This window comes from Pipistrellus hanaki, assembly GCF_964339955.1.
Source record: "Pipistrellus hanaki genome assembly, chromosome: 1".
Taxonomy (NCBI): Eukaryota; Metazoa; Chordata; class Mammalia; order Chiroptera; family Vespertilionidae; genus Pipistrellus; species Pipistrellus hanaki.
In genome coordinates, this window is record NC_140503.1 from 9,906,764 (window position 1) to 9,934,104 (window position 27,341).

The 27,341-nt window shown below is 49.4% G+C and overlaps 1 protein-coding gene across 9 annotated transcripts in view; it reads left to right on the top strand.

Annotated features, from left to right (window-relative positions):
• The window catches only part of TTC7B (tetratricopeptide repeat domain 7B), a 183,338-nt gene that overhangs the window by 102,759 nt on the left and 53,238 nt on the right, over positions 1 to 27,341 (top strand). For all 9 annotated transcript variants that reach the window (XM_084883843.1, XM_084883845.1, XM_084883851.1 and 6 more), the window contains 5 exons: positions 580 to 684; positions 3,252 to 3,369; positions 4,516 to 4,573; positions 10,482 to 10,554; positions 13,233 to 13,393. In XM_084883843.1, the coding sequence (XP_084739969.1) occupies positions 580 to 684; positions 3,252 to 3,369; positions 4,516 to 4,573; positions 10,482 to 10,554; positions 13,233 to 13,393 (515 nt within the window). The remainder of the gene's footprint in view (positions 1 to 579; positions 685 to 3,251; positions 3,370 to 4,515; positions 4,574 to 10,481; positions 10,555 to 13,232; positions 13,394 to 27,341) is intronic.

Genomic DNA, 27,341 nt, shown 5'->3' on the forward strand with positions numbered 1-27,341 from the left:
TGGCTCTGCTGACTAACGAGTTTGCCGACCACTGGTTGAAAACGTCGGCTTGGGAGCCCAAGTGCCAGCGCTGAGGTCTGGGCTGTGTGACCAGGTCACCGTGTCTTCCCTTTCCAGTAAAATGTGGTAAAAATAGGGCCTCCTTCCAGAGTGGTTATTGGGCAAATGAGATAAGACCCACCAGGTGCTTAGGACAGTGCCCCCACATGGGACGTACTCAATAAAGGGAATTAATTTGGGCCATTTAATGAATCTGCCATTTACCGAATGGTTCAGTCTGTGACATAAGATTATTTGGGCCAGGTGGAAACAGAGATTTAGGATGGCATGCTATAAACAGCTTAGTTTTTATAACACCACCAGGAGGAAGGAAATGAGGGTGACTCCAGGGAAGCCTTTCTGAGGGTTTCACCCCAGTTTACACCCCACGTCCTGGTTGTTGCCGTCCCGGCCCCTGCGGGTTGGGCTCCCGTTGGAAAACCGCGTTAACAGGACAGCTAACTGAAACCCCCGGGGGAGCTGTTAGTGTCTGGTTCTGCCAAACAGTCCGAGTTTCACATAAATGCTCTCCTTTCCCAGTCCGCCCGGGCCGTGAAGGTGCTGAAGGAGTGCATCCGGCTGAAGCCCGACGACGCCACCATCCCGCTGCTGGCCGCCAAGCTGTGCATGGGCTCCCTGCACTGGGTGAGTGCTGGCCGCGCTGGGTGAGTGCTCCCTGCACTGGGTGAGTGCTGGCCGCTCTGGGTGAGTGCTCCCTGCACTGGGGAGTGCTGGCCGCCCGGGCAGGGCTGGCAGCGCATCTCCAGGCTCAGAAGAGAAGGCGCAGTGACTCCCCACTGCACACACACAGGCTGCTCAGGGCCCCAGGCCCAGCTCCTCTGGTCTCTCCATCTCCCCACTCCTTCCCTCCCCCACCCCCCTGACTGTGGGGAATCGGCATGTTCCCGGGGGACTCCAGTGTTTTTTTTTCTTTTTCATGGGAATGTGATTGAAAAGTAGAAATGATGGAGTGGGCATTCATGCTCAGGTATATCTGGCAGTGGAAGCTAACGTAGGATTGAAGTGCAGGAGGGGGAGGGAGAGAGAGCTAGAAATATCTGTGAGAGGAAACCTGGGCCAGCTGCCTCCTGCACACCCCCGACTGGGGACGAGCCCACCACCCAGGCCTGTGCCCTGACGGAATCGGTGGAACCGGGGATCTCCCGATGCAGGGGACGAGGCTCAGCAGCTGAGCCACACCGGACAGGCCGAACCCAACTTCCTTCTTCCTCTGCCTTCTCACCACTCCCCTCTTCAGATACTCGGGTTCGGATTAGGATTGGGGAGTAGTATGATTCGTGACAGTTTTAGTTCCTCCAAAACCTGCCGTTTCAGTAGAAAGCTCAGACTGGCTGCTGAGATAGCGGTCACTGCAGTTTTACTTTCTTTTCTTTGCTTATTAAGATTAGTGATAAGAAGCCCTGACCAGAGCCTCTGCCCTCCCACCAGAGGGTCTCAGGTTCAAGGGCACATACCTTGGTTGCAGGTTCACTCCGCACTGGGGGCACGTGTAGGAGATAACCAGTTGGTATGTCTCTCGCGTTGATGTCTCTCTTTCTCTCTCTCTCTCTCTCTCTCTCTCTCTCTCTCTCTCTCCAACCCTCTCCATCCCTCTCTCTCTCTCTCTTTCTCCATCCTTCTATCCCACTCTCTGAAAAGCAGTGGAAAAAATATGTTAGGTGAGGAGAAACAAAAAACAGATAAAATAACAGATAAGTGATAAGAAGAACTTCCCAGGAGACTGGGGAGACCTGCCAAGGTTTTTCACCTTATGGTCCATGTGCATGTGTCTCCCCCCGCCCCCAGTCACCCACCCCCCATTTATTCTCACCCAACAGGGCAAAGTGAGCCTTGTGAAGAGAGTGTTCTACCTTGGTTACATTTTATTTGGTAAAACGTGGGAGGAAAAGACATTTTGAAGGAGCAGGCTCTCGCCAGAAACAGAGAGCTGTGAAAGCCTGGGCAGGTTTGGACAAGTGGGGCCGCGGTGCGGGGCTGGGGTGGGCAGCGAGTGGCGGGGTGGGCGCAGGAACGGGCACAGGAGTGGGTGCAGGAGTGGACCCAGCCCCTCTGTTTGACAGCTCGAACCCCCAGCTGTGACCGCCGCCCTCCCTGCAGCGTGACATTGCTCATTGCTGATACACACATCTCCAACGCCTAAAGCACATATGTCAAACACAAGGCCCGCGGGCCAAATCCAGCCCGCCAGGCCTTGCAATGTGGCCCGCACCGCGCTGTCATCACTGCACTCCGCTGTCAGTTTATGACATTGTCAGTTTATGACTGTTCAGTAAACCATTCGGCCCGAGATTTAGGCTCGATTTTAGATTTTGGCCCCTTCTCTGATTGAGTTCGACACCCCTAGCCTAAAGGAAGCCTACTCCCCCCCCCTTTTTTTTTAAGATAAGAGTTGCAAATCTTTTCTGTTTATATTTTTTCCATTTTTATTATTAAAACTTCCAAATGCCACAGAGTGTAATGAACTGCCACGTACTGTCCCCCAACCTCAATAGCATCCACATTCGCCGTAGTTCGAAGGAACAGACCTTACTATCTGCCTCTAATATACTATGTGAAGGTCTCATTTTGGGTGCAGCTTACAGGTGCCAGGTCCGTGTGCTGTGCGGTACAGAATAAACAGATGCCGTTTCGGCATTTTTAATGGCTTATAAGAAAGAGAAACCAAGCTTCAATGGATTCATTATGTTTTTGTTTTTTTTTTTTAATAATTAGGTAAGAACCAAACACAAAACATTTTTGTATGGGTAGGCAATGCTGGTTTACAGTTGTAATACAAATAATGCAATAATTCATAAGTAATAATGCAGGAATAAACTGTTTCGCACACTCGCTGCTTTTGCCACCGCTGTATATAAAATTCAACTTCTGAGCACCTTGCACAAGCTCTTGCAGAGCCAGTCAGTGAAAAGGAGAGGAAAGGTGGAACGGAGAGGAGCCCACTGAGGAGGAGAGTGACCGTGGAAAAGAAGGCAGGGATCAGTAGGAAAACCTTAGCGGGGAAAGGCGAGGCAGGGTCCTCAGGACTGTCAGAGAGCTCAGATACAGCCTGAATTGCCACTGTGGACTTGGAAGGTTTGGGAGTCATTTTCACGGTGACTCATCAGAAATCTGTTCTTGGCAGCCGATGCTTCTGGTAACTCGTGTTGGAGATTCTGCAGGTTGTCATTTTCTTAACATGTCTTGCTTTTCAGTTGGAAGAGGCTGAGAAGTTTGCCAAAATCGTCGTTGATGCGGGAGAGAAAACGTCCGAGTTCAAGGCCAAAGGCTACTTAGCTCTGGGGCTCACGTACAGCCTGCAGGCCACAGACGGTGAGAGAAGCCCCACCCACAGGCGCATAAGCTGGGCCAGTCTACGTGCCGCCGGTGGGGCCCTGCTGCTGTGGTCCTCGTTGCTTGTACTGCTTGGATGTGGGGAGGGAAGGGGCACTGGGTGGTGGGGCACAGGGGACCTGCTGATTCATCCCACCCAGCCTGGGCCGGCCTCTGCCCCAGCCCTTGGCTGGGCGGTCCACCCGTGAAGGCATGTGGAGTCTTAGGCACAGGAATATAGGACAGTTCGGGGCCAGCCTCTTCCAGGAAGCTTCCCTTGATTGGTCAGGACCTGCCCTTTGTCCGTGCATTCATTCTTTTCTTTTCTTTCATTCTTTCTTTCTTTTTAAAAAATTTTTTTTATTATATTTTTTCATTGATTTCAGAGAGGGAGGGAGAGGGGGAGAGAGAGAAACATCAATGATGAGAGAGAATCATTGATTGGCTGCCTCCTGCACACCCCTATTGGGGATGGAGCTTGCAACCTAGGCGCATGCCCTGACCGGGAATCAAACTGTGGCCCCTGGTGCAGAGGTCAATACTCAACCACGGAGCTACGCTGGCCAGCATCACCTGTAAACTGATTTTCCCAGCTCAGTGCTGGGCGGGTTGGGTCAGTCCCTTGTGCTCGTATAAGGTGGTAACAGTCCTGGCCGTTGCACAGTGTGAATTAAACTGGCCTTTCCTGGCCCAGGACCAGAGCTGCTCGGTGCCAGAGGCCCTCTGAAGGCTGTCCAGCCCAACACCCATGGTGCCTGATGGTCTGCTCTGCCTCCCAGGAGAGCCAGGCTTCACCCAGTTGCGTGCCTGCACTGGAGGCAACAGCCGGGCTCCTCTCTGCAGTTCCCTGCTGGCCCCCTCTGCCTGGGGCACCAAGAATGACCCTCACCTGGCACCCCTCTGCCCGGGGCGTCAAGAACGACCCTCACCTGGCGCTGTCCCCTTGGCATCGTGCCCAGTCACACCCACGAGTGCAGAGGCCCCGGGCTGTCCTGGGCTCCGTGGCCCGTCTCCCGCAGCGCCTGGGGAGCACTGAGCGCATGCCCACCCAGAACGTGTTGCTCACAGCCCAAAGGAATGTGTGGTTTCTGTGACGAGCTTTGTATTTGTCCGAAACATGCCACTGACGGACCGCACCCTTTCCAGCTTCGCTGCGAGGGATGCAGGAGGTCCTGCAGAGGAAGGCGCTGCTCGCGTTTCAGAGGTGAGTGGAGCTCCTCCTTTCACTCGCTGTACACGATGGCACCACAGCGTGAGGAGTGTAAAAGGGAGAGACTTTTATAAAGGTTATGTAAACAGTGTCTCCCCCCCCCCCCCCCCCCCGAGTCTTTCCCCTCAAGCACCCGCCGAACACCCGGCATGGAAGCTCGCCGCATCATTTGTTACCACGTAGATCTGCACTCTCATCTGCCCGTCCGTCATCCTTCGGGCACACTTTATTCCTTCCTAACACAGCCAGCTCAGCTCCGGGATGACAGATACTCTGTGTGTGTAGGGAGATGGTTCCTTTTATTAAAGACATTTGTCACCATCTAGAAAAGGGATCATTCTTTCCTAGCTTTTTTTTTTTATTATTGCCTGTGAAGCTGCAGATTTTTATATTAAGAAATGAACAAGTCAGGTTTTAGGACAGTCTCTGAAATACTTGGTGAAGACAGTCAAGTCGCCTCCAGCCCCGCCTGGCTCCATCATACCTGTGCAGTCTCCATCGCTGTGCCTTCCGTGAAATTCGGAGTATGCTTTATATTAGTGATTAGCACGTGCTCTCCCACATCCCTCATTTCACCTCGTCCTCACCCACCCCGGGAAGGTAGACAGGACAAGCAGGATGTTCACTGCAGGTGAGGGACTCGCAGGCAGAAGTGGGGAATTAGAGAGCCACTTGGCCTTTGATAGAACCATCATCTCCTGACTCTAACCCAACTCTTCTGGCACCTGCTGTACTTCACTGCCCTGATTTTATTCTTATCGCAGCTATAATAAATCACTCAAATGAATCATTGCTTGAAAGTAAAGCTGCCTGATGGCAAATCTATAATTGCTATTGATCCTCTCACGTTAACTACATCTGAGTTACAATACATTGCTTTCTTGGAATCATATTAGAAACTTTGTTACTTGCACCAAAAGTTCATGAGGACCTCAGTCACTAGTACCCTTTGCTAGATTTCTTTCCCAGAACTGGGGTTGCCTGCGGATTTATCGCAATGTTCGCGCCCCTTTCTTCATGAAATCCTTAGTACCTGGTTTCGGTTAGTCCGAAATCTTGCATCAGACTTCTGTTTCCTGCCAGACCTGCTGATTGTGCCTTCCCCTGGCCCGTCCCAGGCTGGTCAATGACAAACAGTCCGGATTGACACCTGCACCAGCTCTGGGTCTGTGCTGAGCTTCTGTTGACGTTCTTCAGCATGGGAAGCCTTCCCATTTCACACGATTGGGAGTTTTAACTTTTCCAGTCCTCGCTTGTAAAACACACGAATGCCTCAGAGAGTGGCCATTGCATCTGTTTCCCTTTTCTCAAGTCAGCACATCTCCTTGGCTCTCTAAAAGCAGCCGGGTGTGTGTGTGTGTGTGTGTGTGTGTGTGTGTGTGTGTCTGCCTGGAGCCGCCACAATTCGTAACTTCATGTCAGGCCACAGCTTTTCCTTTGACTCGAATTCCTTCTTGTTCCTTTCACTTAGGTTTCAAGTCAAAGGGATTTTGTAAAATATCAGTTCATGCAGAAATAAAGAGCAATAAAACCCTATTAAACCATGGATTTATTGGCAAAGGCTAGTCTAAATTAGTATTTGTGTGAAATGAAGAATAATTTTCAAGGAAATAAATTATTTTGTTTCAAGTACACATTAATGAGGGCTAATCTAGTACACTGTAGGCCTGACAATCTGTAAGGAAAGATTTGAAGTAAATATGAATGATTTGTATTCCTTCTTAAATATGAATGGATATTTTAAAACCACTTGGATGAGAAGTACTTTTTAAAATATATATATATTTAAATCCTCTGCCAATGATGCTGGGTTTCTCCTATTATTTGGCAATTTTTGTTTAAAAAGAAAAAAAGTGTAACTCAAAAAGGGGTGGGGTTGTAGGTATAACATTGTAAATATTAACTCTTAGTTAGGCCTGGAGTCAGAATTCAGAACGATTTGCTGTCGGGGAGATTAAAAAGGTGGTTTTTGAAGGCCTCCCACGTGTGTTTCTGCATCTTAATATTGATTTGTACATCCTCAACTGTTCGTGCATCCAGAAGCTCAGCCCCAGCAGCTGGGCCAATTCATTTGGCCCGTACAGAGGTACAGTGAACAAGACCACGTTGTCTGCAAAGCTGGGAGCGTGGGGCAGAGACTGGACCCCACATGCAGAAATGGGCTGCTCCGTGCGGTGTTGGTCGTGTTTGTCGCTCAGTGTGAAACACAATCTCACGTTATGGTTCTCTCCCCCTCCTGGCGTAAGTTAAGTTTGCTTGTGGTATAGTTTGTGTGTATGGAATGAGTGACCATCCTAGTCTTTTAGGAAGTGAGCAGCATCCCAGAACTTGGGGCTTTGAGTGATCAAACCAGGGAAAACCAGGACAAGTTGGTCATCCTGTGTGTGTCAGTAATGGGAGGCTTCTGAGTGATAAATTTAACCAGGTGTGTACTTTTCCCCCCTTAACTGAATAATAAATACACTGATCACAGGTCCATTTCAATCTGGACAGAAGGAGACTTTGAGGAGACTTGACTGGACAAGGCAGCAGGGTGATATGGGGGAGAGAGCAGGCCTCCGGATTTCACTTCTACTCTAGCTCTTTTGCTGGAAACTCTTGGACCAGGTGCTTAAAAGTAGATTCTTCATACATTGTAGTTATTATTGTTATGAAATATATATATATATATATATATATATATATATATATATATATATATATATCTTAATGACCAAGGTCAAACTTGTTCAGCCTTTTCTATATTCTTGGTTCTAGAACATGTTGGAACCAGAGGCTAGGAGAGCACTGGTGGACCTCACAGTGTCCTGGGTTCTAGACAGGTGATCTTGGGAGCCCATCCATGCTCTCCAGTGGCAGGCTGGCATGCCTCTCTGGGGGCCCTGCTCCCACTGTACTGTAATGGTCACTTTGGGTCTCCCTGATTCTAGGGGAGAAGGGATGTTCTCCCTTCTCCAGGCTGGTGCATGGTTCATCTCCAGGCTCCCCAGAGGCTGGCACAGGCCTGGCACCACATTGCTACTAAATAATGTGGATGGGTGGGTGAATGGATGAATTGATAGATGGATGAATGGAGGGATGGATAGATGGATGGATGAGGATGGATGGATGGATAGATAGATAAATAGATAGATAAATGAATAGATGAGTGGGTGGATGGATGGATGGAAGGATGGATGGATAGATGAGGGGATGGATGGATGGATGGATGGATGGATGGATGGATAGATGGATGGATGGATAGATGAGTGGATTGATGGATAGGTGGGTGAATGGATGGATGGATGGATGGATGGTGGATGGATGGAATGATGAATAGATGAATGGATAGATGAGTGGATGGATGGATGGATCGATGGATGGATTGATGAATAGATGGGTGGATGCATGGATGAATAGATGAGTGGATAGATGGAAGGATGGATGATGGATGGAATGATGAATAGATGAGTGGATAGATGAATGGATGGATGGATGAATAAATGAGTGGATGGATAGACAGACAGGTGGCCTGGTGACCCATAAGTCTAATAATTCTTTTTTATGGAAAATACATTAAGTTAATGGGCATGAAGTTGCTTTGACAAGGGAAGCTCTTTGTGAGCATCCTGTGGTGACATTTTAGATGTCTGGATTTCTCCTAACATCTCAGATGCTGCTGTATGGGAATGGGGTTTGTGGGGCTGCTTTGTATTCATGTGCAGCATTCAGCAGGGTTCCAGTTGTCAGGAACACGAATGTCTTTCCTCTTACCTGCGTGGCCTGACGACATCTGTCTAGCAGGTTGTCTCTGGGTGTGTCACAGGGAATGTAGCTGCCCAGCTGCTCTGTGTGACAGAAGCAAGCACTCTAGTTTGTCCTGAAATCAACACCATACACTGATTCTTCTTTTGTTGAGCATTCTCCTTATTTTCTTTTTTCTTTCCTGGACTAAAGTAGTCAGTTTAACTCAATAGCCCAAGTATAAAAGTAAGATTTTTAAAGTATGTATGTTTAAGTTGTGCCTCGTGAGAAATTGGCAGTTGGATATCCATCATCAGCCAGGTTTGCAGTTCTTCAGCTGCTGCCCCAATCTTCCCAGAAACGCCGAGACCCCTGGCACGTCTGGTTGTTTTTGTCACAGCGAGTGTCTCACAGTGCGTGGTCACTGATGAGGCCAGGGCGGGGCTCGTGTCAGAACTGCCCTCCCCCATTCCCAGGAGCCCCCAGGCCCTGGCAGCTCCTCACGTGGGTGGTGTTGGGTGGAGGCAATCCTGATCTGATCTAACTTCACCTTCGAAGACCCTAACCTGGGCCGAGAAAATGATAGCTCTGAGGGGTTCCTTTGAGGGTTGTAGAAACCTGGCTTTTTATTCATTAGGAAAGAAGTGAAATAAAATAAAGAATGCTGAATAATTCATTGTCTCTTCATAACTCACTTTGTATTAGCTTCCCCTGAATAATTGAGAGAGACAGAAACTGTGACATCCCGATCTCATTTCTCATGAACACCAAAGAAAAAGGTTCTTTCCCCCTTTTCTGTGCATAGAAATAATAGTGGCCTGTTTTGTGTTCAGTCCACCTCTGAAGCAGCAGCTGTGTACAAATTCATGGGAAACACAATACTTACGAAATAATAAAAACTGGAGCATAGTGGTAGTAGCAAGAGATTTAAAAGGGCAACGTGGGCAAATACCTGTTACCCTACGGTGAGGAGAATCCTAGGCACAGTTCCTGGTGAAGTAACCAAGGAGGGCATTTAAGAGCAATAGAAGGACAGACTCCCCTAGCTCCTCCCTGCTTCCCCCCCCCCCCCCCCCCCCCAGTCCTCACAGGAGCTGCCACATTTGCCCAAACAATGGCACAAATTGTTGGACTCAGCATATTTTCTGGAAGGCAAACACCTGGAAGACGTCTTAGTCTTGTTCCCCACAGCAGCTGGACAGTTCCATGAAAAGGCCTTACTACTGCGTGAAGCTGTCCCTAATGTGTTTGCCTGGGATATGGCTTCCTTTTTTATCCTGAACTTGTTTTCTGTCCCTAGAAGACCCTCCTTTAATCACAGAACGTTGTCAGAACAGGATGGAAGTCTGTTTATCATCAGGCCCCACCGTTTTTTCATCGGTCTGCTCCATCGTGCCTTTTAAAGAAAGTAAAGTTGGTTTTCTCTTCCCTCCAGACTGTTCAGCGGAGAGGGTGTCTCGTATACAGCCCCATTTTGAGTTGCTCATGATGAAATATGATTGACTCCCACATAAGAGCAAGAATGACCTGTTGGCAGTTAGGAGTCCAGTACAGCTCTTCACAGCTGGTGTCAAAGGCCAGTCAGTAACCCTAAGCCCAGTGTGTAGTTTTTCATGTCAGAGTTGCGTGGACAAAACTGTCAAGTTGCATGGAGCTTGGTAGATTTGGAAGACTGAACGAGTCTCCTCCTTCTCTCCTAGTTAGTTCATCAAAAACCGGAACCTCATTTTACCAGCAAAGCCGAGTCTTGATTTTTGTATGGTTTCTCTGAAATCCAGAAATTTGGATGAAAGTAGCGTTAAGGCCAAGCCCAAACTCAACCAAAGCCCAGCTGCCTTGTCCAGGACACCCATGGCCTCGCCGTGTCCCAGCGTGACGGTGAGGGTCAGAGCTCAGGGCCTGCGGATTCTGCACCTCCAGCTGCTCCTCAGAGCCCAGGATCAGGCTGCCGCTTCTGAGGTGGAAAAAGCACAGGGCAGGCCACCAGCATTCCTGTACACAGAAAAGGGGACACACAGCCCATTTGTTAGCAAATCTTTGTTTAAATGAGACATTCAATGGTTAAATATGGGGTCTTGGTATAAAAATGCAAATGATAAAAATGCAAATGTGGCTTCTTGTTGGATAGAGAAGTAGAATGGCCTCTCCCAGGTACTAACAGCCGTAAATACTTTTTCAGGGCCCACAGCCTGTCACCTACAGATCACCAAGCAGCTTTCTACCTCGCTCTGCAGCTCGCCATCTCCAGACAGGTCAGTTCCTCTGATGTTCCTGAACCGGGTGCATGCTCTGTCTTGATGCGGTTCCTTCAGCGCCTCAGCTCGAGTTGGTAGCTGGTCCGGTGCTCCGGTCTGTCTGAGCATCAGCTGCACAGACACAGGCCAGGCTCTGCGTTAGGAGCTTTAGTCCATAGACCTGCAGGGCCCGGCCCGGGGTCGGGTGGCAACATGGACACAGCACATGGCAGACGCCCTAAACCCAGGGGTCTTCGAAGAGCCCATGTGACTTGCCCGCAGTGCCCGTGCTGAGCTCTCAGCAGAGTAGAGGTTTAGGGTGGGCCCTGGTTGCCATTAGGTATCAATGATGGATGATGCTGGTAGGCATAGACAGAAGCACCAACAGGTTCCTTTCAAATACGTGGAGGTCTGAACATTACATGTGGTGATTCCTGGGGTAGGAGTGTCAGCAGTGCCCTCGGTGGAGGGACAGCTTCACTGGCCTCACCCTCCCTGTGGCAGTCTCCAGAAGCCGCCTTTGCCTTCTCGTCCCTTCCTGTCCCCTCCCAGCTGCTCTGGAGACTCTGGCCACATGCCTGCCTGCCCACCAGGTGCAAGACACTGGTGGTAACCCCAGCACATTCCAGAGAGCTGACAGGAGGGTGAGCGAAAGGTCAGTTCCCCAGACGTGCCATTCCCCTGGCAGGCCCGGCTGCAGGCATGCATCTGGCTTCCCGGAGAGGCGGCTCCCTTTGGCGACCTGGGGATTTCAGAAACCGAGGTCCTCACACCTGGCGTGGTGTGGCTCACAGCTGCAGGCCCATGACGGCCACCTGGCCTCTACCCCCCTCCCCCCAGGACCTTCTCTCCCCTCCCCCGTGAAGCTTCCTGCCTGCAGCAGCCTGCATTGCCCTTCCTCTTGCTCAGCTCTCCTGTTCAGTGTCTTTCCCTCCTGACGGGAGGCTCCATGCGGGCAGGAACCGTGGCTGCCATCGTCACCGCTGTGCCCCGGCAGCTGGGATGCTGCCTGGCAGGTGGCAGGCACCTGGGAGCACTCGCTGAATGAAGGAGCCAGCCTTGCATTCCCTCAAGCCAGCTGTCCCTGCAGGCTGCCCTGGTGAACCCTGTGTCAGTCCTCCCTGGCCGCTTCGGGCAGACACACATTGACGCCCCGCCTGCCGACCCTCCCCACGGCGCTGGCTGGGCGCTGTTCACGCCGTCCGTTCTCACCTGGGGGATGGACAGGGTCACAGAGCCTTTGTGAGCACACAGCGTGACAACCCCAGACTCCGGCAGCCGAGTTTCCTGCTGACCGCGGGCAGGGGGCTTGTGGCCTGTTCTCTTCAGAGCCAGTGCCCTTTGAGGAGGGGGAGAGGGTGGGAGGGGAATCCGAAGATCTAGCGCCACTCTCGTCCCAGAAGTTCAACAGCTGGGTGACCTGCTCAAGTCGTTTGACCCCTGGACTCAGCTTCTCTCATAAATGATGGGTTGGCAGATGGTCCCCCTTCCAGCTGTATTAGCCATGACTCTGGAGCCAGCACTTGTAATCAAATTCATCAAAATGAAATTTCAGATTTGGGGGGGAAAAAGTTGTGGCTTCCTACTAAGGAGTGAGGTTTCTGAAAGGTTGAGAAGAAGCAGGAGCGCTGAGAGGGGTCCAGTCAGGACTGACGTTGGGAGGGGAGACCGGAGGGGTCCCAGGCCAGCCGTGGAGAAAGCTTCAGGCTGTCATTCTCCCCAGGGACTGCTAAACCGGCATGGAATCTAGGGCCGTGGTTGGCAAACTGCGGCTCGCGAGCCACATTCAGCTCTTTGGCCCCTTGAGTGTGGCTCTTCCTCAAAATACCACGGCCTGGGCGAGTCTATTTTGAAGAAGTGGCGTTACAAGCAGTTTAAGTTTAAAAAATTTGGCTCTCAAAAGAAATTTCAATCGTTGTACTGTTGATATTTGGCTCTGTGGACTAATGAGTTTGCCGACCACTGAGTTAGGGTGTTCAGTATTTATCTGTGCATTTTATCAGCCATCGTGCTTGGACGATTTTGAAGCACGTCTTGAACAGCTGTTGCATTTTAAGGTCAAGGTTGTGTCCGGTCCCATTTGAGTTTGAACGTGGCATTGAACGTGGCACTGCCATTTGTTTCTTGGATCAGGGTCTTTGGGTTGTGGTTTGGGAAGGTGGTGGGGAGAGGGTTTGTGTGTGTTTGTATATATTTCCCTGATGGAGAACCAGGACAAACGAACTTGGCAGGAATCACAAGTGTCTGTTCATTTAGAAAGCTGTTATAAAGTTTGTGACTTTAGCACTTTTATTTTAGTAATACTTTAAAAAAACGAGAACAGTTCAGTTAAGGCTGTTTAATTCCACTAAAAACCTCTGGCAATTGGTATGTGCCTCCATGTAGTGAAATTATCTTTAGCATGATCCAAAGGTCAGTTTTGCAGAAAAAGAGGAAGTATTTACTTAGGGAAAAATGAAAGATTGGTTATTGGACAGATACAGTATTACTTCAATGATTAGACTATTGCTTGAAGAGAGTGTCTTGTTTTCGTGTTTGTAGGTAATATCTCTAATATGAAAGCTCTTTATGTGCTTTCATAAAGATGGCTTCGTGTGTGTGTGTGTGTATGTGTGCATATGCATGCACACGCTTGCCTGTGTACATGTGCGCGTGCATGTGTGTTTAAAAATTCCTGTTGGTTTTGTTCTAACCAGATTCCGGAGGCTCTGGGGTATGTCCGCCAGGCTCTTCAGCTTCAAGGCGATGATGTCAACTCGCTGCACCTGCTCGCCCTCCTGCTGTCGGCACAGAAGCATTCCCACGACGCGCTGAGCATCGTGGACATGGCCCTGAGCGAGTACCCCGAGAACTTTCTGTGAGTGGCCCTGAGCTTGCGTTTTCCATGCAAAAGCTATTGCATTTACTTCTTCCAGCTCCCTTCTCTGTAATCTGACTTCTTCGTGGGCATCCTGAGAGTAAATAGTACAAAACTCCTTTTCCTCTTTTCCCCCCACGATATTTAGAAACACATATACTACTGACCCTTAACGCAAGGGCTAGGGGTGCAGACCCCCCGCACAGAGGAGGGTCTGGGGAGAGCTTCTAACGCCCCAGAAGCTTGACTGCCTACTGCTGATGGAAGCCTGACCGCTACACATACACAGTGTGTTAGCATATTTTGTATGGTACATGTTATTAAGAAAATCATAAGAAAGAGGAAATACATTTACAGGATTTATTGAAAAAAGTCCACATGTAAGTGGACCCACGCAGTTCAAACCCGTATTGCTCTAGGGTCAACAGCAGTCCGTTAGGTCATCCTTATTTAGTTAAAATACTTTATCTGTTTTTTCCCATCGTGTACCCTTGGGCACAGCAGAGGATTTCAGATGGGCTGTGGATGAACGTTTTTTATTTTAATGGTTATGCAATCCTAAATGTCCATTAGAAAAATATTACTGCCTATCAAAGTGCGACTTCAGGGAAATGGTCGCTCGGAGGGAGGCTAAGAAAGTTTTGTAATGAGTTGCTTTGAAGTCACTTTCAATAAAAATGTTAAGCAAACACCGGTAGGCACCCCCGGGTGTGGCAAACGTTGTATTGGACGAACCACAGCGACTGGACCGCGGGAGCTGCAGCTTCAGGGCTCGTCTGTCCTGCGTTAACGCCAGGGTCTCCCTGCCCAGGTGTCAGGTGATGGTTATATGTCAGCAACTTCAGACAAGATGCCTCGGTTTTATTCGCTAGGAAACTGAACTCCTCAAATCGGTCCATATTTGTACATCACCCAAGAACTGTCGTTATAGACTGCTAGACGCTTGAATTATCTGCTCATGATCGTCACGTTTCCATGGAATCCCCGAACCCAGGCTTGTCGCCGAGGCTTTGCTGAGCAGGGCTTTGTCTTTGGCTCCTCGGCTCCTACCTTTTCCTCAGGGGGGTAGCTCAGTAACAGGTGCACAGGGGCCAGAGACGGTGCGCAGCCCTTAGCTATCTAAGAGGCGGGGGCAGTAGTGGGGCCGGGGGAGATGGGGAGGAGGCGGGGGCGGGAAGGAATGGAGCTGGTGGCCGGGCTGGCTCTTCCCACTTTCAGAAATAAGTGCAGGCCCACATTTTAAGCGATCGCCTTTGGCTTGATTTCTCTGCCTCATCACCTCACTGTGTTTTAATCAGAGTTTCAGCAGCTCCCCTCGGAACACGGCGCACACATTTCCATTACAAACATCTCTTTGTCTCCAAGCGAGAAAAGCACCTCTCCCCATCCAGAGAGTTCTCATTATAATCCAGGAAACCTCCGTCTGGAGATTTCTTTTGTGGGTTCAGCTATTGATGCAGAGGCACTAAAAGGCTTTGCTGCAGTATTTGCTGCTGGCATGTCTCAGGCTTGCTCTTTTGCATACCGAATAGATTTAGGATTTTAGCCGAAGCTGGTTGTTAGCCCGTGGAACCGTAACTGGTGAAAGCACTTGAAAAAGTCTCCCATCCTTTACCCGCTGGTGAAGTACAGCCCGATGCAATTAAATTCCCCTTCTCTCATCCATATTTATAAAGCCCCCTTCCCGCCTCGCATCCCCAGCGCCTTCGTTAGAGCTGAGACTCGCCGGCGGCTCCTGCAGAGATGCCTGGGGACCTTCCCGGGGAGGGCTTAGACCCAGAGCCACCGCACAAGGCAAGCAGTAAACAGGGGTGGCTAATACGGTAATGCCTTCGAGTGACAGCGGCTGACAGACAGCCTTGCAGGCAGTGTGAGGAGGAACAGCAGCGGAGATATTTAAGGAATGCAAGCCTGTTATTTTAATGTCAGGCCGTAAGCTCAAAAAAAGCAAGGCATAGGTCAGCAGGTCCGAGAGCAGCCACGACTTGTTTGCTTTTTAAATATTTGTATTTCTTCCTCTGCGAAGAGAGACTTCTTCCCGAGAAGACTTCATTAAAAGCTGGGCTGGAGGTAGTCAGGCCCCACGGTTTGTTCCCAGCCTGGGTAAACCATTTCAGCAGCAGCCTACCTGAGATTCCGCGGGCCCCTGTCGGGCGGTGTTATCCGCGTGTCTGTCAGCCTCGTCTCCAGCAGGCCGTGGGTCCGGAGCAGGGCTGCCCTGTGCGGTTGGGTCCCCCAGCCATGCCTCCTGCAGGCTGAGGTGCAGGGGACGTGTGCTCAGCACCTGCTGGGTGGAGGTGAACCCCTTCCCACTGTTCCACTGTTAAACAGGAAGCAACTGCCGAAACTGGTTTGGCTCAGTGGATAGAGCATTGGCCTGCAGACTGAAGGGTCCCAGGTTCAATTCCAGTCAAGGGTATGTACCTTGGTTGCGGGCACATCCCCGGTGCGGGGGTGTGCAGGAGGCAGCTGATCGATGTTTCTCTCTCATCGATGTTTCTAGCTCTATCCCTTTCCTTTCCTCCCTGTAAAAAAATCAATAAAATATATTTTAAAAATAAGTAAATAAAATAAACCAGAAGCAACTTAGTCAGCCTCTTAGCCTGAGGATGACAGAACTTTCTGGTCCCTGTTAAGCTTACCCAAGGTGCTGAAACCTCTGTCACGTCCAGTGCAGTGAGGACGCTCACCAGAGAGGCCAGAATCCAAGGGCCTGTAGCTGCCTTCGCCAGTGCAATCAATGCCTTCCTTCGTTGTAATAGTTGCATGGTCATCACTCAATAATTCGTAGGAATTCCTCTTTCTATTACCGTTATAGTGCTTTAAATATGATATTTTAGAATCTTTTAAATTTGATATTAGATATTAAGTAGAAGCAAAAAGACTACTTAGTAAATATATTTAAAACAATAATACAACTGGTATATGTGTGTATATCCCAAGAAAAAGAACATGAATGTTGCCTTTTAATTTCGTGTGTACCCCTCTATCCTAGCCTTACCTCTCACCTCACAGGTTAACCGCCGTTCTGAATTCTACGTGAGCACTGTCTTGGGGTTCAGTGCCATATGTTTTACTCCTAAATAATGGAAATTTCTAATTTTGCATGTTTTAAAAAAATTGTAATGGAATCATACTGGATATATCCTTATAGTACTTGCTTTTTATTGCTTCATATTATGTCCCTGAGGTTCATCCATACTGCACACAGCAGCAATTTATTCATTTATCCTATGGATAGCACCTATTGTGTGAGCTTACCAAGATCTGCCTTTCTAGCCTACTGTAAGTGGTGAGTGGGTTGTTTTCAGCGATTATGACAATGCTGCTATAAACATTCTCGCACTGGCTCCCCGTAAACATGTGCAAGCATTTCTTTAGTTGTACACCCACCTTGGAGTGAAATGGTTGAGCCATGGGCTGTGTGTACCTTCCATTTCACTAAATCGTTCCAAACTGTGTTCCAAAGCGGTTGTGTCCTTGTACACGCCCACGGGCAGTGCCTGGGAACCCAGGTGACTTCTTACAGCAATACTGGGTGTTGTCAGACTTATTCTTGGTAATGTGGCTGTTGGTTAATGGTGTCACGGAGTGAGCTTAAGTGTCCTGTCCTTCATTATTAATGAAATTGAACACCTTTCTGTTTATTGGTCGTTTTGCTTCTCTCTTTTGTGAAGCACAAGTACAAGCCTTTTTCGGATTGGGTTGTCTTTTTTCACACTAATTTGTAAGATTTCTTTATATATTATGATTACAATTGCTTTTATTGGTTATATGTGCTGCAAAAAGCTTCCAATCTGTGCCTTGTCTTTGCTTTCTCTTATTGATGTTTTTTGATGAACAGAAGTTACTGATTTTAAACTAGTTGAATCTATCAATCATATCCAAGGTTTGATGGTCTGATCTATGTTTCTCTGTCTTTGGATCTGTTTCTGTTCATCAGTTTATGTTGTTCATTATATTCCATAAATGAGTGAGAGTATGTGATATTTATCTTTCTCTGCCTGGCTTATTTCACTCAGCATAATGCTCTCCAGTTCCATCCATGCTGGTGCAAATGGTAAGAACTCCTTTTTTACCGCAGCGTAGTATTCCATTGTGTAATCCACTCCTCTGCTGATGGGCACTTAGGCTGTTTCCATATCTTAGCTATTGTGAATTGTGCTGCTATGAACATAGGGGTGCATATATCCTTTCTGATTGGTGTTTCTAGTTTCTGGGGATATATTCCTAGGAATGAGATCACTGGGTCAAATGGGAGTTCTATTTTTAGTTTCTTGAGAAAACGCCATACTGTTCTCCACAGTGGCTGCCCCAGTCTGCATTCCCCGCAGCAGTGTTTGAGGGTTCCCTTTTCTCCACATCCTCACCAGCACTTGTCGTTTGTTGACTTGTTGATGATAGCCATCTGACAGGTGTGAGATGGTACCTCATTGTCATTTTGATTTGCATCTCTCTGATGATTAGTGACTTTGAACATGTTTTCATATGTCTCTTGTCCTTCCTTCTGTTTTCTTTTGAAAAGTATCTATTTAGATCCTTGCCTTATTTTCTGACATAAGCATTTAAGACTAAAAAATGTTCTGCTATGTACTCTATTAGCTTTAAACCACAAGTTTCAATATGTGAAATTTTTGTTACTGCTTAGTTCTAAATATATTTAAATTTCCATTATTTTTTTACTCAGTTATTTTAGAACTGTGTTTTATAATTGTCAAACATATGCAGGGATTTTCTTGGTGTGTGTTTTTTTTTCTTACCTTTTGTTTATTGAATTGTGTTCAGATATATATATATATATATATATATATATATATATATATATATATGGAATTATTTGAGACTGGTTTTATGACCAAGACTGATTTTCTTAACTATGCTATTCAGATTTTTTGTGTATAATTAATCTAAAACTTATTGAGTTGAAATCTGCCACTTGGATGGCAGGTTGTCCTGTATCACCACGTAGTTATAACAATTTTTGCTTTATGTGGTTTAAAACTTGATTATTAGATACATATACATTAAGAATTGCTTCATCTTCCTGATAAATTCAATTATTTATCACTATGTAATAGGTCACATTATTCATTTTGCCTCAAAGTCTATTTTGTATGATGTAGACATACACCTGCATACATACATCCACATGCATGTCTGCATACACATATATATACAAACTAGAGGCCTAGTGAATGAAACTTGTGCTTGGCGGGGGGGCGGGGTTCCCCCCTCAGCTCAGCCTGCACCCTCTCCAATCTGGGACCCCTTAGGGCAGGGGTCCTCAAACTTTTTAAAGTGGGGGCCAGATCACGGTCCCTCAGAGAGCTGGAGGGCCGGACTATATGAACTACTAATTCCTACTGTAACACCTCAGCTGCACTCACTGCCCAAAAAACCTGGCGGGCCGGATCTGACTCCTCTGCGGGCCACATGTGGCCCGCGGGCCGTAGTTTGAAGACCCCTGCAGGGGATGTCCAACTACCGGCTTAGGCCCAATCCCCTGAACTGGCAGTCGGACATCCCTCTCACAATCCTACCAGCCTGGTCGCCCTAACTGCCCCCTACTGCCAACCAGGTTGCCCCAAACTGCCCCCTCCCTGTGAGCCTGGTCACTCCTAACTGCCCCTCCTCCCCCCACCAGCCTGGTCACCCCTTACTGCCCCCCCCTGCCAGCCTGGTCGCCCCTAACTGCCCTCCTCTGCTGGCTTGGTCGCTCCCAACTGCCTACCCTGCTGGCCTGGTCACCCCTCATGGCCTCCCTGCCGGCCTGGTTGCTCCACGCAGCCTGTTCAGTCGTTTGGTCATCCCTCACTAACCCCACTGCGGACCTAGTTGTAGGCAGCCATCTTGTGAGGGCATAAGGGTTAATTTGCATATTATCTCTTTATTATAAAGGATGTGTGTTTATGTGTGTGTGTGTGTAATATCTTTTTCCATTCTCTTACTTATATTCTTATGTTTTAGATGTTCTCTTGTGCTCATTATGTACAGCTAGTTTTTCAAAAATCAAGCTAATGTTCTTATCGGAATATTCAGCTCATCCCCATTTATTGTAAATACTGATATATTTGTATTAGCGTCTGTCATCTCACTTGCACTTTCTATTTGTGCTTCCTTTTTGCATTCCTTATCTTTTCCTTTCCCACTTTCTTTTAGGTCAGTTATGTTCTTATTGCATATTTCCCTTTACTGGTTTGGGAAAGAAAGATGCTGTTTTGGTGGTTGTTTGATGATTAACCTAGAGATTTTATTTAGTGAGGGTTGGCTAGCTTTCTGAGTTTGGGTCTAAAAACGGGTTTGTCTTTCCTCTCAAACAGAGTTTGTCAGAGGATGTAAAATTCTAGGCTCGCCTTTTCCACAGCACGAATAATCAGCTCTGCTATTGTTGTTGGGAAGCTGAGGGTTTGCTCTCCGTTCGCTTTCCTGTCTCCTGTCTTTCTCTCTGGCCTCCTTGCCGTGGTTGCTGATGTTTCATGTTTCATGACAACACAGGTAGGAGTGGGTCCTGCCTGGGATTCATCTGACTTGTTAAAACTGTGGGTTGGCATTGTTTGTATTTTTTTTTTTTATCACTTCTAGAAAATTCTCAGCCACATGTCTTCAAATATTTCTTCTCTTATAGATAGCATATGGTTGGGTCTTGCTTCTTTAATTAATTTCTGCCTTTTTCTCAAGTGTTTGTCCCTTTACATTTACTGTAATTAATGATATGATTGAATTTATGTTGGTCATTTTTATATATGTCTTGTCTTTTTCTTATTCCTTCTGTACTGCCTTCTTTTTCTGTTGGAAAAAAATAAAAAAAACCACACACACATAATTTTAACCCTGTAAATATTAAATAACTCAACAAAGGGATGAAAAATTGGTATTTGCTAATTATGTGTTAGATCTCTCTAACAACATTCTGAGGTTTCCCAAACTATAATTTAACAAAGTCCATTCCTTTTTATACTGAACAGTGTTAATAAATTCTGAAAAATTCACTATTTACTGTACTTGGTGTAAGAGCCTCGAACCTTCTTTTGAAATACAGCCTTGTAAAAAATTTCTCATTGATTCGTACATTTTATTAGTAATTTTCCTCACTGACCTGAGAAGGTAGAAGTCGGTACCAGGTGCCGTCTGGAACCCTTATCTTTCCCACAGACAGTGTGGCCGTCTGCCGCCAGGGCTTTGCTCAGACCCTCAGAGACTTTGTGTTTCTGCCATGGGGAGTCCTCTGTAGGTGAAATATCGGGGTGAGCACTGACGGTTTGTTACGTTTTGTTAGTGTAACTAATATGTGCTGTTACAAGTCAGTAAGCCCCACACGGCTTCTAAGAGCAGCCACTGCCAATTCTTGCCCTGAAACAAATGGTGGTTGAGCAACTTTCCTCATCCTACATTTTTAATTGGTTTTAATTTTACTCCGTCCTATTTAAATAGAATATATACAAGTCCTTTTTCATGTGCTCTAAGAGTGGTCAGCAAACCAGTAGCACACTTGAGAAACCATCAACTGTTACCACAAAGCACAGGGAAGCAACTCCTGAGGCCTCTGAAGGAGGCAGATACAAGGGGACCCAGTGTGTTTTCTGGTCCATCGCTGTGATGTGTTGGAAGATGCTGAACAGATTCTCAGTGGCCTGGTCGGAGGGCCACACCCTCGTCTACAGCACCCTCCTCTCTGTGTGTGGTCTCGCCCCTGCACAGGTGAAAGCAGATTCTGTGAAATCCATTTCTTTGTACGCCAGCGGGAACTCATTGTATGGAAAGAAGTGAACACGTGTAACATGCACTCATGTAGTGACAGTGATCACTAGCACCTATACACTGCTTTGTCATAGGCAACTCTTATCAGCACTCTACACATTTTAAATAATGTAATCATCATTACAACCAGGGTAGGCAGTATCATTTCCGTTTCACAGGTAAGGAAACTGAGGCACGGAGAGGTTAAGCGGTCTGTCTGAGATTGTGTGCCTAGTACGTGGTGCGAAGGTGATTTGAACCCAGGCAGCCTGGCCTTCACCTCTGTGCTCGTAACCGCCACTCCCGTCTTCCCAGCACTCCGCGCGTCTCTCTCTCCCTGGCTCCTGCCTGGCTTTAGGGGAGGGAGCCGTTTCTGTCCTCCAGACCGTGTGGATTCTTTCGAGTCCACGTCACATCTCAGACTTGGGAATGCGAGGAAGTCGGCCGAGGGAGCTGAGTCAGGGGCCCCTGGGGTCACGCCGCCCCGTGTCCGCGACCTGGCCTTTGGGGAGACGGGGACAGGGCCTGTGGGGAGCAGACTGGCTTGCGGGTCACCTGCTCCCCATTTAGAAATGGCTTTGTGGTTTGGGGAGAACAGATGATCGTATTTTAGAGCCGGAGCAGACCGGATAGTTCCCGGTCACACATTTCCTCACCAGTGGCTGGTGACGCTGTCTGTGCTGAAGACGCTTGCTCACCAGCTGCTCCCCAAACCCCAGGGCAGGTCCCCTGCCTCGGACTCACTTTCCACCCTCAGCCCCCAGCTCCTCCCGCCAGACAGCACCCAGCACCGGCCTGCCCACTGGTGTCTGCCTGCTGCTGCTCTGTGCACGGAGCTAACGGAAAGGACTCCATTAATAGAGGTCTGCCCTCGGGCCTGGAGGAGGCCCTGACATGGGCGGTGTGACCCCGGGGGCCGCTGACACAGGTGATGTGACTCCGGGGGTCGCTGACACGGGCGGTGTGACCCCGGGGGTCGCTGACATGGGCCGTGTGACTCCAGGGGCCGCTGACACGGGTGGTGTGACTCCAGTGTGACCCCGGGAGCCGTTGACACGGGCAGTGTGACCCCGGGGGTCGCTGACACGGGCGGTGTGCCTCCAGGGGCTTTCAGTCTGGGCCATTTCCAGCCCATGGCTGGTCTAGGGCGCTAATCCGGTTAGTAGCTGAAGCAGGAGCAAGAAAATGAGCCAAACTGGGGTTTCTTGAGGTGATTTATTTTAGCTAAATATCTCCGTTATTTGTTCTAAAAATATCACCAGAAGGATGGAGGAGTAGTCCAGATTGTTGACACTTTGACTGAAATGAGAAGCAAAATGTAACTGATATGGGATCTAGCAGGAGCTCCTGCCTGTCAGAGAGAGGAGGCGGGACTAGAGCAGGAGCCCTCCTCTTGGCCAGCCCTCAGAGAGCATGGCCGTCCCCAGCACCCGCCACTCAGGAGCAGCCTCTCTGACAAGGATGAGGGGCTGCTCAGTTCAGCAGAGCCAGGTGTCTGCTCCCAAGACTTTCTTTTGCTACGTAAGTGTGTGCGGTGTGGCTTTCCCCAGGAGCCAACAGGCCTGGGAGCCTGGGCTGGGACAGTCACATGACAGCAAGTCACATGACAGCAAGGCCATGGTGGAGGAAGTGCCGGTGGCCTGCCTGGTCTGTGGGCACATTGCACAGCGCCTCCTTCTTGAGAAAATGTGGGCCTTCGAAGTGGTCGGAGTCTAGAACTTCTTCAGGGGCTAAAACTCCCAGGCGGAAGCTTGCCAGGGCTTGACGGGGCCTTATCCTATTTTTTTAAATGTCTTTATTGATTCTTTTTTTAGAGAGAGGAAGGGAGAGAGATAGAAACATTGATGAGAGATGAACATCATTGATTGGCTGCCTCTTGTACGTCCCCTACTGGGGATCGAGCCCACAACCTGGGCATGTGCCCTGACCAGGAATCAAATCAGCGACCTCTTGGTTCCTAGGTGGACACCGAGCCATACTGGCCAGGCAAGGGCTTTATCCTAGAGAAGACGCATGGATGGGAAGAGCCCTGCCCTCCCACCCTTCTGCGGTGGCTCTGCAGGCGATCCAACCAGCAGTAAGCATGTGTGTGCTTTGGGGTTTTGCAAAGGGAACAGGTACTCAGATTCGATCCCTGAAAAGCCCATAGTCTAGGGCAGTGGTTGGCAAACTGAGCCAAATATCAACAGTACAACGATTGACATTTCTTTTGAGAGCCGCATTTTTTTAAACTTAAACTTCTTCTAACGCCACTTCTTCAAAATAGACTCGCCCAGGCCATGGTAGTTTGTGGAAGAGCCACACTCAAGGGGCCAAAGAGCCGCATGTGGCTTGCGAGCCGCAGTTTGCCGACCATGGGTCTAGGGTAGGGGTGTCGAACTCAATCAGAGAAGGGGCCAAAATCTAAAATCCAGCCTAAATCGCGGGCCGAATGGTTTACTGAACAGTCATAAACTGACAATGTCATAAACTGACAGCGGAGCGCAGTGATGACAGCGCGGTGCGGGCCACATTGCAAGGCCTGGCGGGCTGGATTTGGCCCGCGGGCCTTGTGTTTGACACATGTGGTCTAGGGAGTTCCATTAGGCGGCCTATGAGCTGGCATCTGCTGGTAGAGTTCCATTATCTCTGCACACATTTCCTTTCATTTTAGTGAAAAGGAAAGCCTTGGGCCCTAACCAGTTTGGCTCAGTGGACAGAGCGTTGGCCTGCTGACTGAAGGGTCCTGGGTTCAATTCTGGTCAGGTGCATGTACTTTGATTGTGGGCACATCCCCAGTAGGGGGTGTGCAAGAGGCAGCTGATCAATGTTTCTCTCTCATCGATGTTCTAACTCTCTATCCCTCTCCCTTCCTCTCTGTAAAAAAATCAATAAAATATATTTTTAAAAGAAAAGAAAAGGAAAGCCTTGGTAAACTAGACCCTTCCAATGACTAGAGTTTCATAGGCGCCTGACTTTTAGGTGAAAGAGACAGGTCGCAGAGAGCTGTTTCTCCATAAGTTTCCCATCGTCTCTGGAACAACAAATGTTTAAATTGGGTTCATGCGCTTTGAGCCAGGGATGGGGGGTAGGCGTGGACTGTTTTCCCAGCAGGTGACTTCTGAACTCTTCTTAGAGAAACATCTCACTTAGTTCACGGTCAGACCCGGGGGGCGGGCAGCAGGTGGTCTCAGGGCGTCACTCTCCGCTGTGCCCCCAGAGGTGCCACGTACGGAGATGCCGTCCAGGCTGGTTGGCCCCACGTTTTCTCGCAGCTTGCTTTTTGACCTCATGGTTTCCCCGGTAGATTGAGTGTAATGCCTTTGGACAAATTAATGCTAGTCATCGCCATTGGCCTGCTCAGGTGACACGGTCAGAGGCCCCCAGCAGCCCTCTCCTGTGGGAGCAGCTCGGCGGATATGGTGATGGTCTCCTTGTCCTGTTGTTGGTGTTGTCTTTGCCTGTGGAGGAGCCCGGGGTTGGGACGTGGTGATGAGGAGCAGTCTGAGGCAGCGCCTCTGCGTCCCTCCTTCACTTGTGCGTTCAAGGGCGTATCCCAGGGGGAGGCTCGTCGGGGCGTCCCGCCCACTGTCTCGGGAACAGCCGAGGGCGGCTGAGCCTTCGCTTCCCCCGACCCATGCCCGTGGGCTCCCTGTCTCTGCCAGTCTCTCTCCTGGGCTCCTCTGCCTCGCTCTCCATCAGCGGGGCTCGGCAGTCCGCCTATTGTTCTTCCTTCTGGTTCCCTTAAAGCCAGCCCACACCTCTTCAGCTCCACATCCTCAGTCAAGTGCGTGCAAGCTGTTATTCCATGTGAATTAGAAGTTCTTTCTCCAGCCAAGAACCTAGCTCGGAACTCTTCCCCAAGCTGAGGCCTGGCGGTGGGCTCTGGCGTTTGGGCACCGCCAAAGGGCCCGTGGGCATTGTTCTTGGAGCCACAGCGCCCCCTGTGCGGGGACACCGTCCCCACCAGCTGGAGGCCCTCCCTGGGGCAGGCACCCTCCAAGCCCGGCCGAGCCCGAGGATCTGGGGTGGCTCCCGGAGAACCTGGCCCCATCCTAGGCAGGTGTCCGTGGCCAGAGTTGCTCGGCAACCAGTCCGCATCTGGGCAGGTCTCGGCCTCCGGTAGGTCTCCACTAGAAGCAGACAGGTGGCCTTTGGCACCTCTCCTTCTGTGGTAACACCTCGCCCAGCTGACCCACTTGGGTGGGAGGTTCTGGTGGAAACCTTCCACCCCCTCTGGGCTCACTGAAGACGTCAGCAGGCTCAGCATCTGGCCCCTTAGAACCCCTCCACACACACACACACACACCCACACACACACACACACACACACACGCACACCCTGAGGGGCTGTCACTCCTTGCAGGTGGGCCTGGAAAGGCCTCAGGGAGTGTCTGCTTCCTGAGGAGGTTTTTAGCAGAAACCGAGGCCTGGTCTCCTGTCTGGGCTCATGCTTTGTGCCCACCGCGTGGAGATGAGAGACCGCCTCCCTCGCATTACCTGGCTGCCATCCCATCATCCGGCTCCTGCAAACCAGGCTGAGGAAGCCGACCCCTGACTGCCCGGAGCCCCCATGTCCCCTTGGGCATTCAGAGGGAGTGTCGGTGCCAGCTCACTCCTGAGCGTGCGCAGTGACAGGACACCCTCATTCCGTCTCGGGACCACGGAGGAAAAAGAGCCTCTCCTCCTCCAGAGGCCTTCAGACGAGGCCATCACGCTGGCGGGGCTGAGCAGTTCTCCTTGATGTCTAACTGAAATCACTAGAAACATGTTTCTTTATATCCTGGTTTACAGAGAGAGTAGGCAGTGAGCAAAGGCTGATTTCAGGCCCATTGACCGCCGAGCACAGCTCTAGGCGCCATGGAGGTGAGGCCCGAGACAGGGGCTGGGGTTCTGTTACCAAAGGGAGAGAAGCACCAGCCACTGAGAAGGGGTTTTACACAGATGGCATTGACATTGTTCTTAAAGGGCCAACGCAGGGCCAGGCACACATACCTTTCAAGGAGAGGAGCTCCTCCCTCTCTCCTCCTCTTCCTAATCCTTCTCCTCCTCCTCAATAACAACAACAAGCACCAGCGTACTGAGTAGGGACTGTGAGTGTGTAAAAGTGGTATTAGTTGAAGACTTACTTGATGAGGTGAGGTTTTAGGTGAATTTAGGAAGAATGAGGAGATATGGATGAGTAGAGATTAAGATTGAAAGCATGGCATATATATCCATAGAATTATGACAGAACCATAGCCTTGGGCCAGTGAACTCTATCCTGGAGGGATGCTCAGACCGGGATGTGCCATAGGCCGGCGGGCAGAGCGCCTTGAAGAGCTCATGAGGGTTGTGACTTGTTATTACAGACAGGAAGGAATTACTGTAATTTCTTGAACTGGGAATGCGAATTATTTTTGGAGATTTTTTAAAATCCTCATCCAAGGATATTTTTCCAATGATTTTTAGAGAGATTAGAAGGGAGGGAGAAGGGTATGAGAGAAAGAGAAAGGGAAACATCAATATGAGACAGACACACTGATTGGTTGCCTTCCGCACGTGCCCCAACCCAGGCCAGAGATCAAGCCTGCAACCAAGTTACGTGCCCTTGACTGGGAATCAAACCCGTGACCCTTTGGTCTGAGGGCCAATGCTCTAACCCAGGGCTGGGAAACCTTTTCTCTGCCAAGGGCCATTTGGATATTTATAACATCATTCAGGGGTCACATACAACTATCAGCTTACAAATTTGGCTGCTATACTTGGTCAAACGTTTCATTAACTCACCCCCACTGCCTTGGCAGTGCCAGACCAAACGATATTGAGGGCCTTGTGCGGCCTGAGGCCAGACATTCCCCACCCCTGTAGCCACTGGGTGAAACCAGGGCTGGAGGTCTTTCTAATACAGTTTCTTCGAGCTGTGCGGGTCAACGGGATGGGAAGACCATGAAGAGGTGCCTGGGCTCATGCTGGAGCTTTCTCAGGTCCTTGACCGTGATGGGCGCACGGACCAGGAGAGCTGGTGTGTAACAGAGAGACCTAAGTAACTTTCTGGGTGGGAGAACTCTGAGGGTCCGAGAAAGAGAGAAGGGTCTAAGCTCAGCGCTCAGAAGGTCTGATGGAGGTGAAGCCATTGGTGATAACAAAAATAGGGAAGAGACAGTGGTTGTGGAGGGAATTGGTGAAGACCTAGCTGCTAAATAGCAGGCTGGGGGAGACAGAGGGGTGGGGGGGGGCTGCCCTTCCTCGC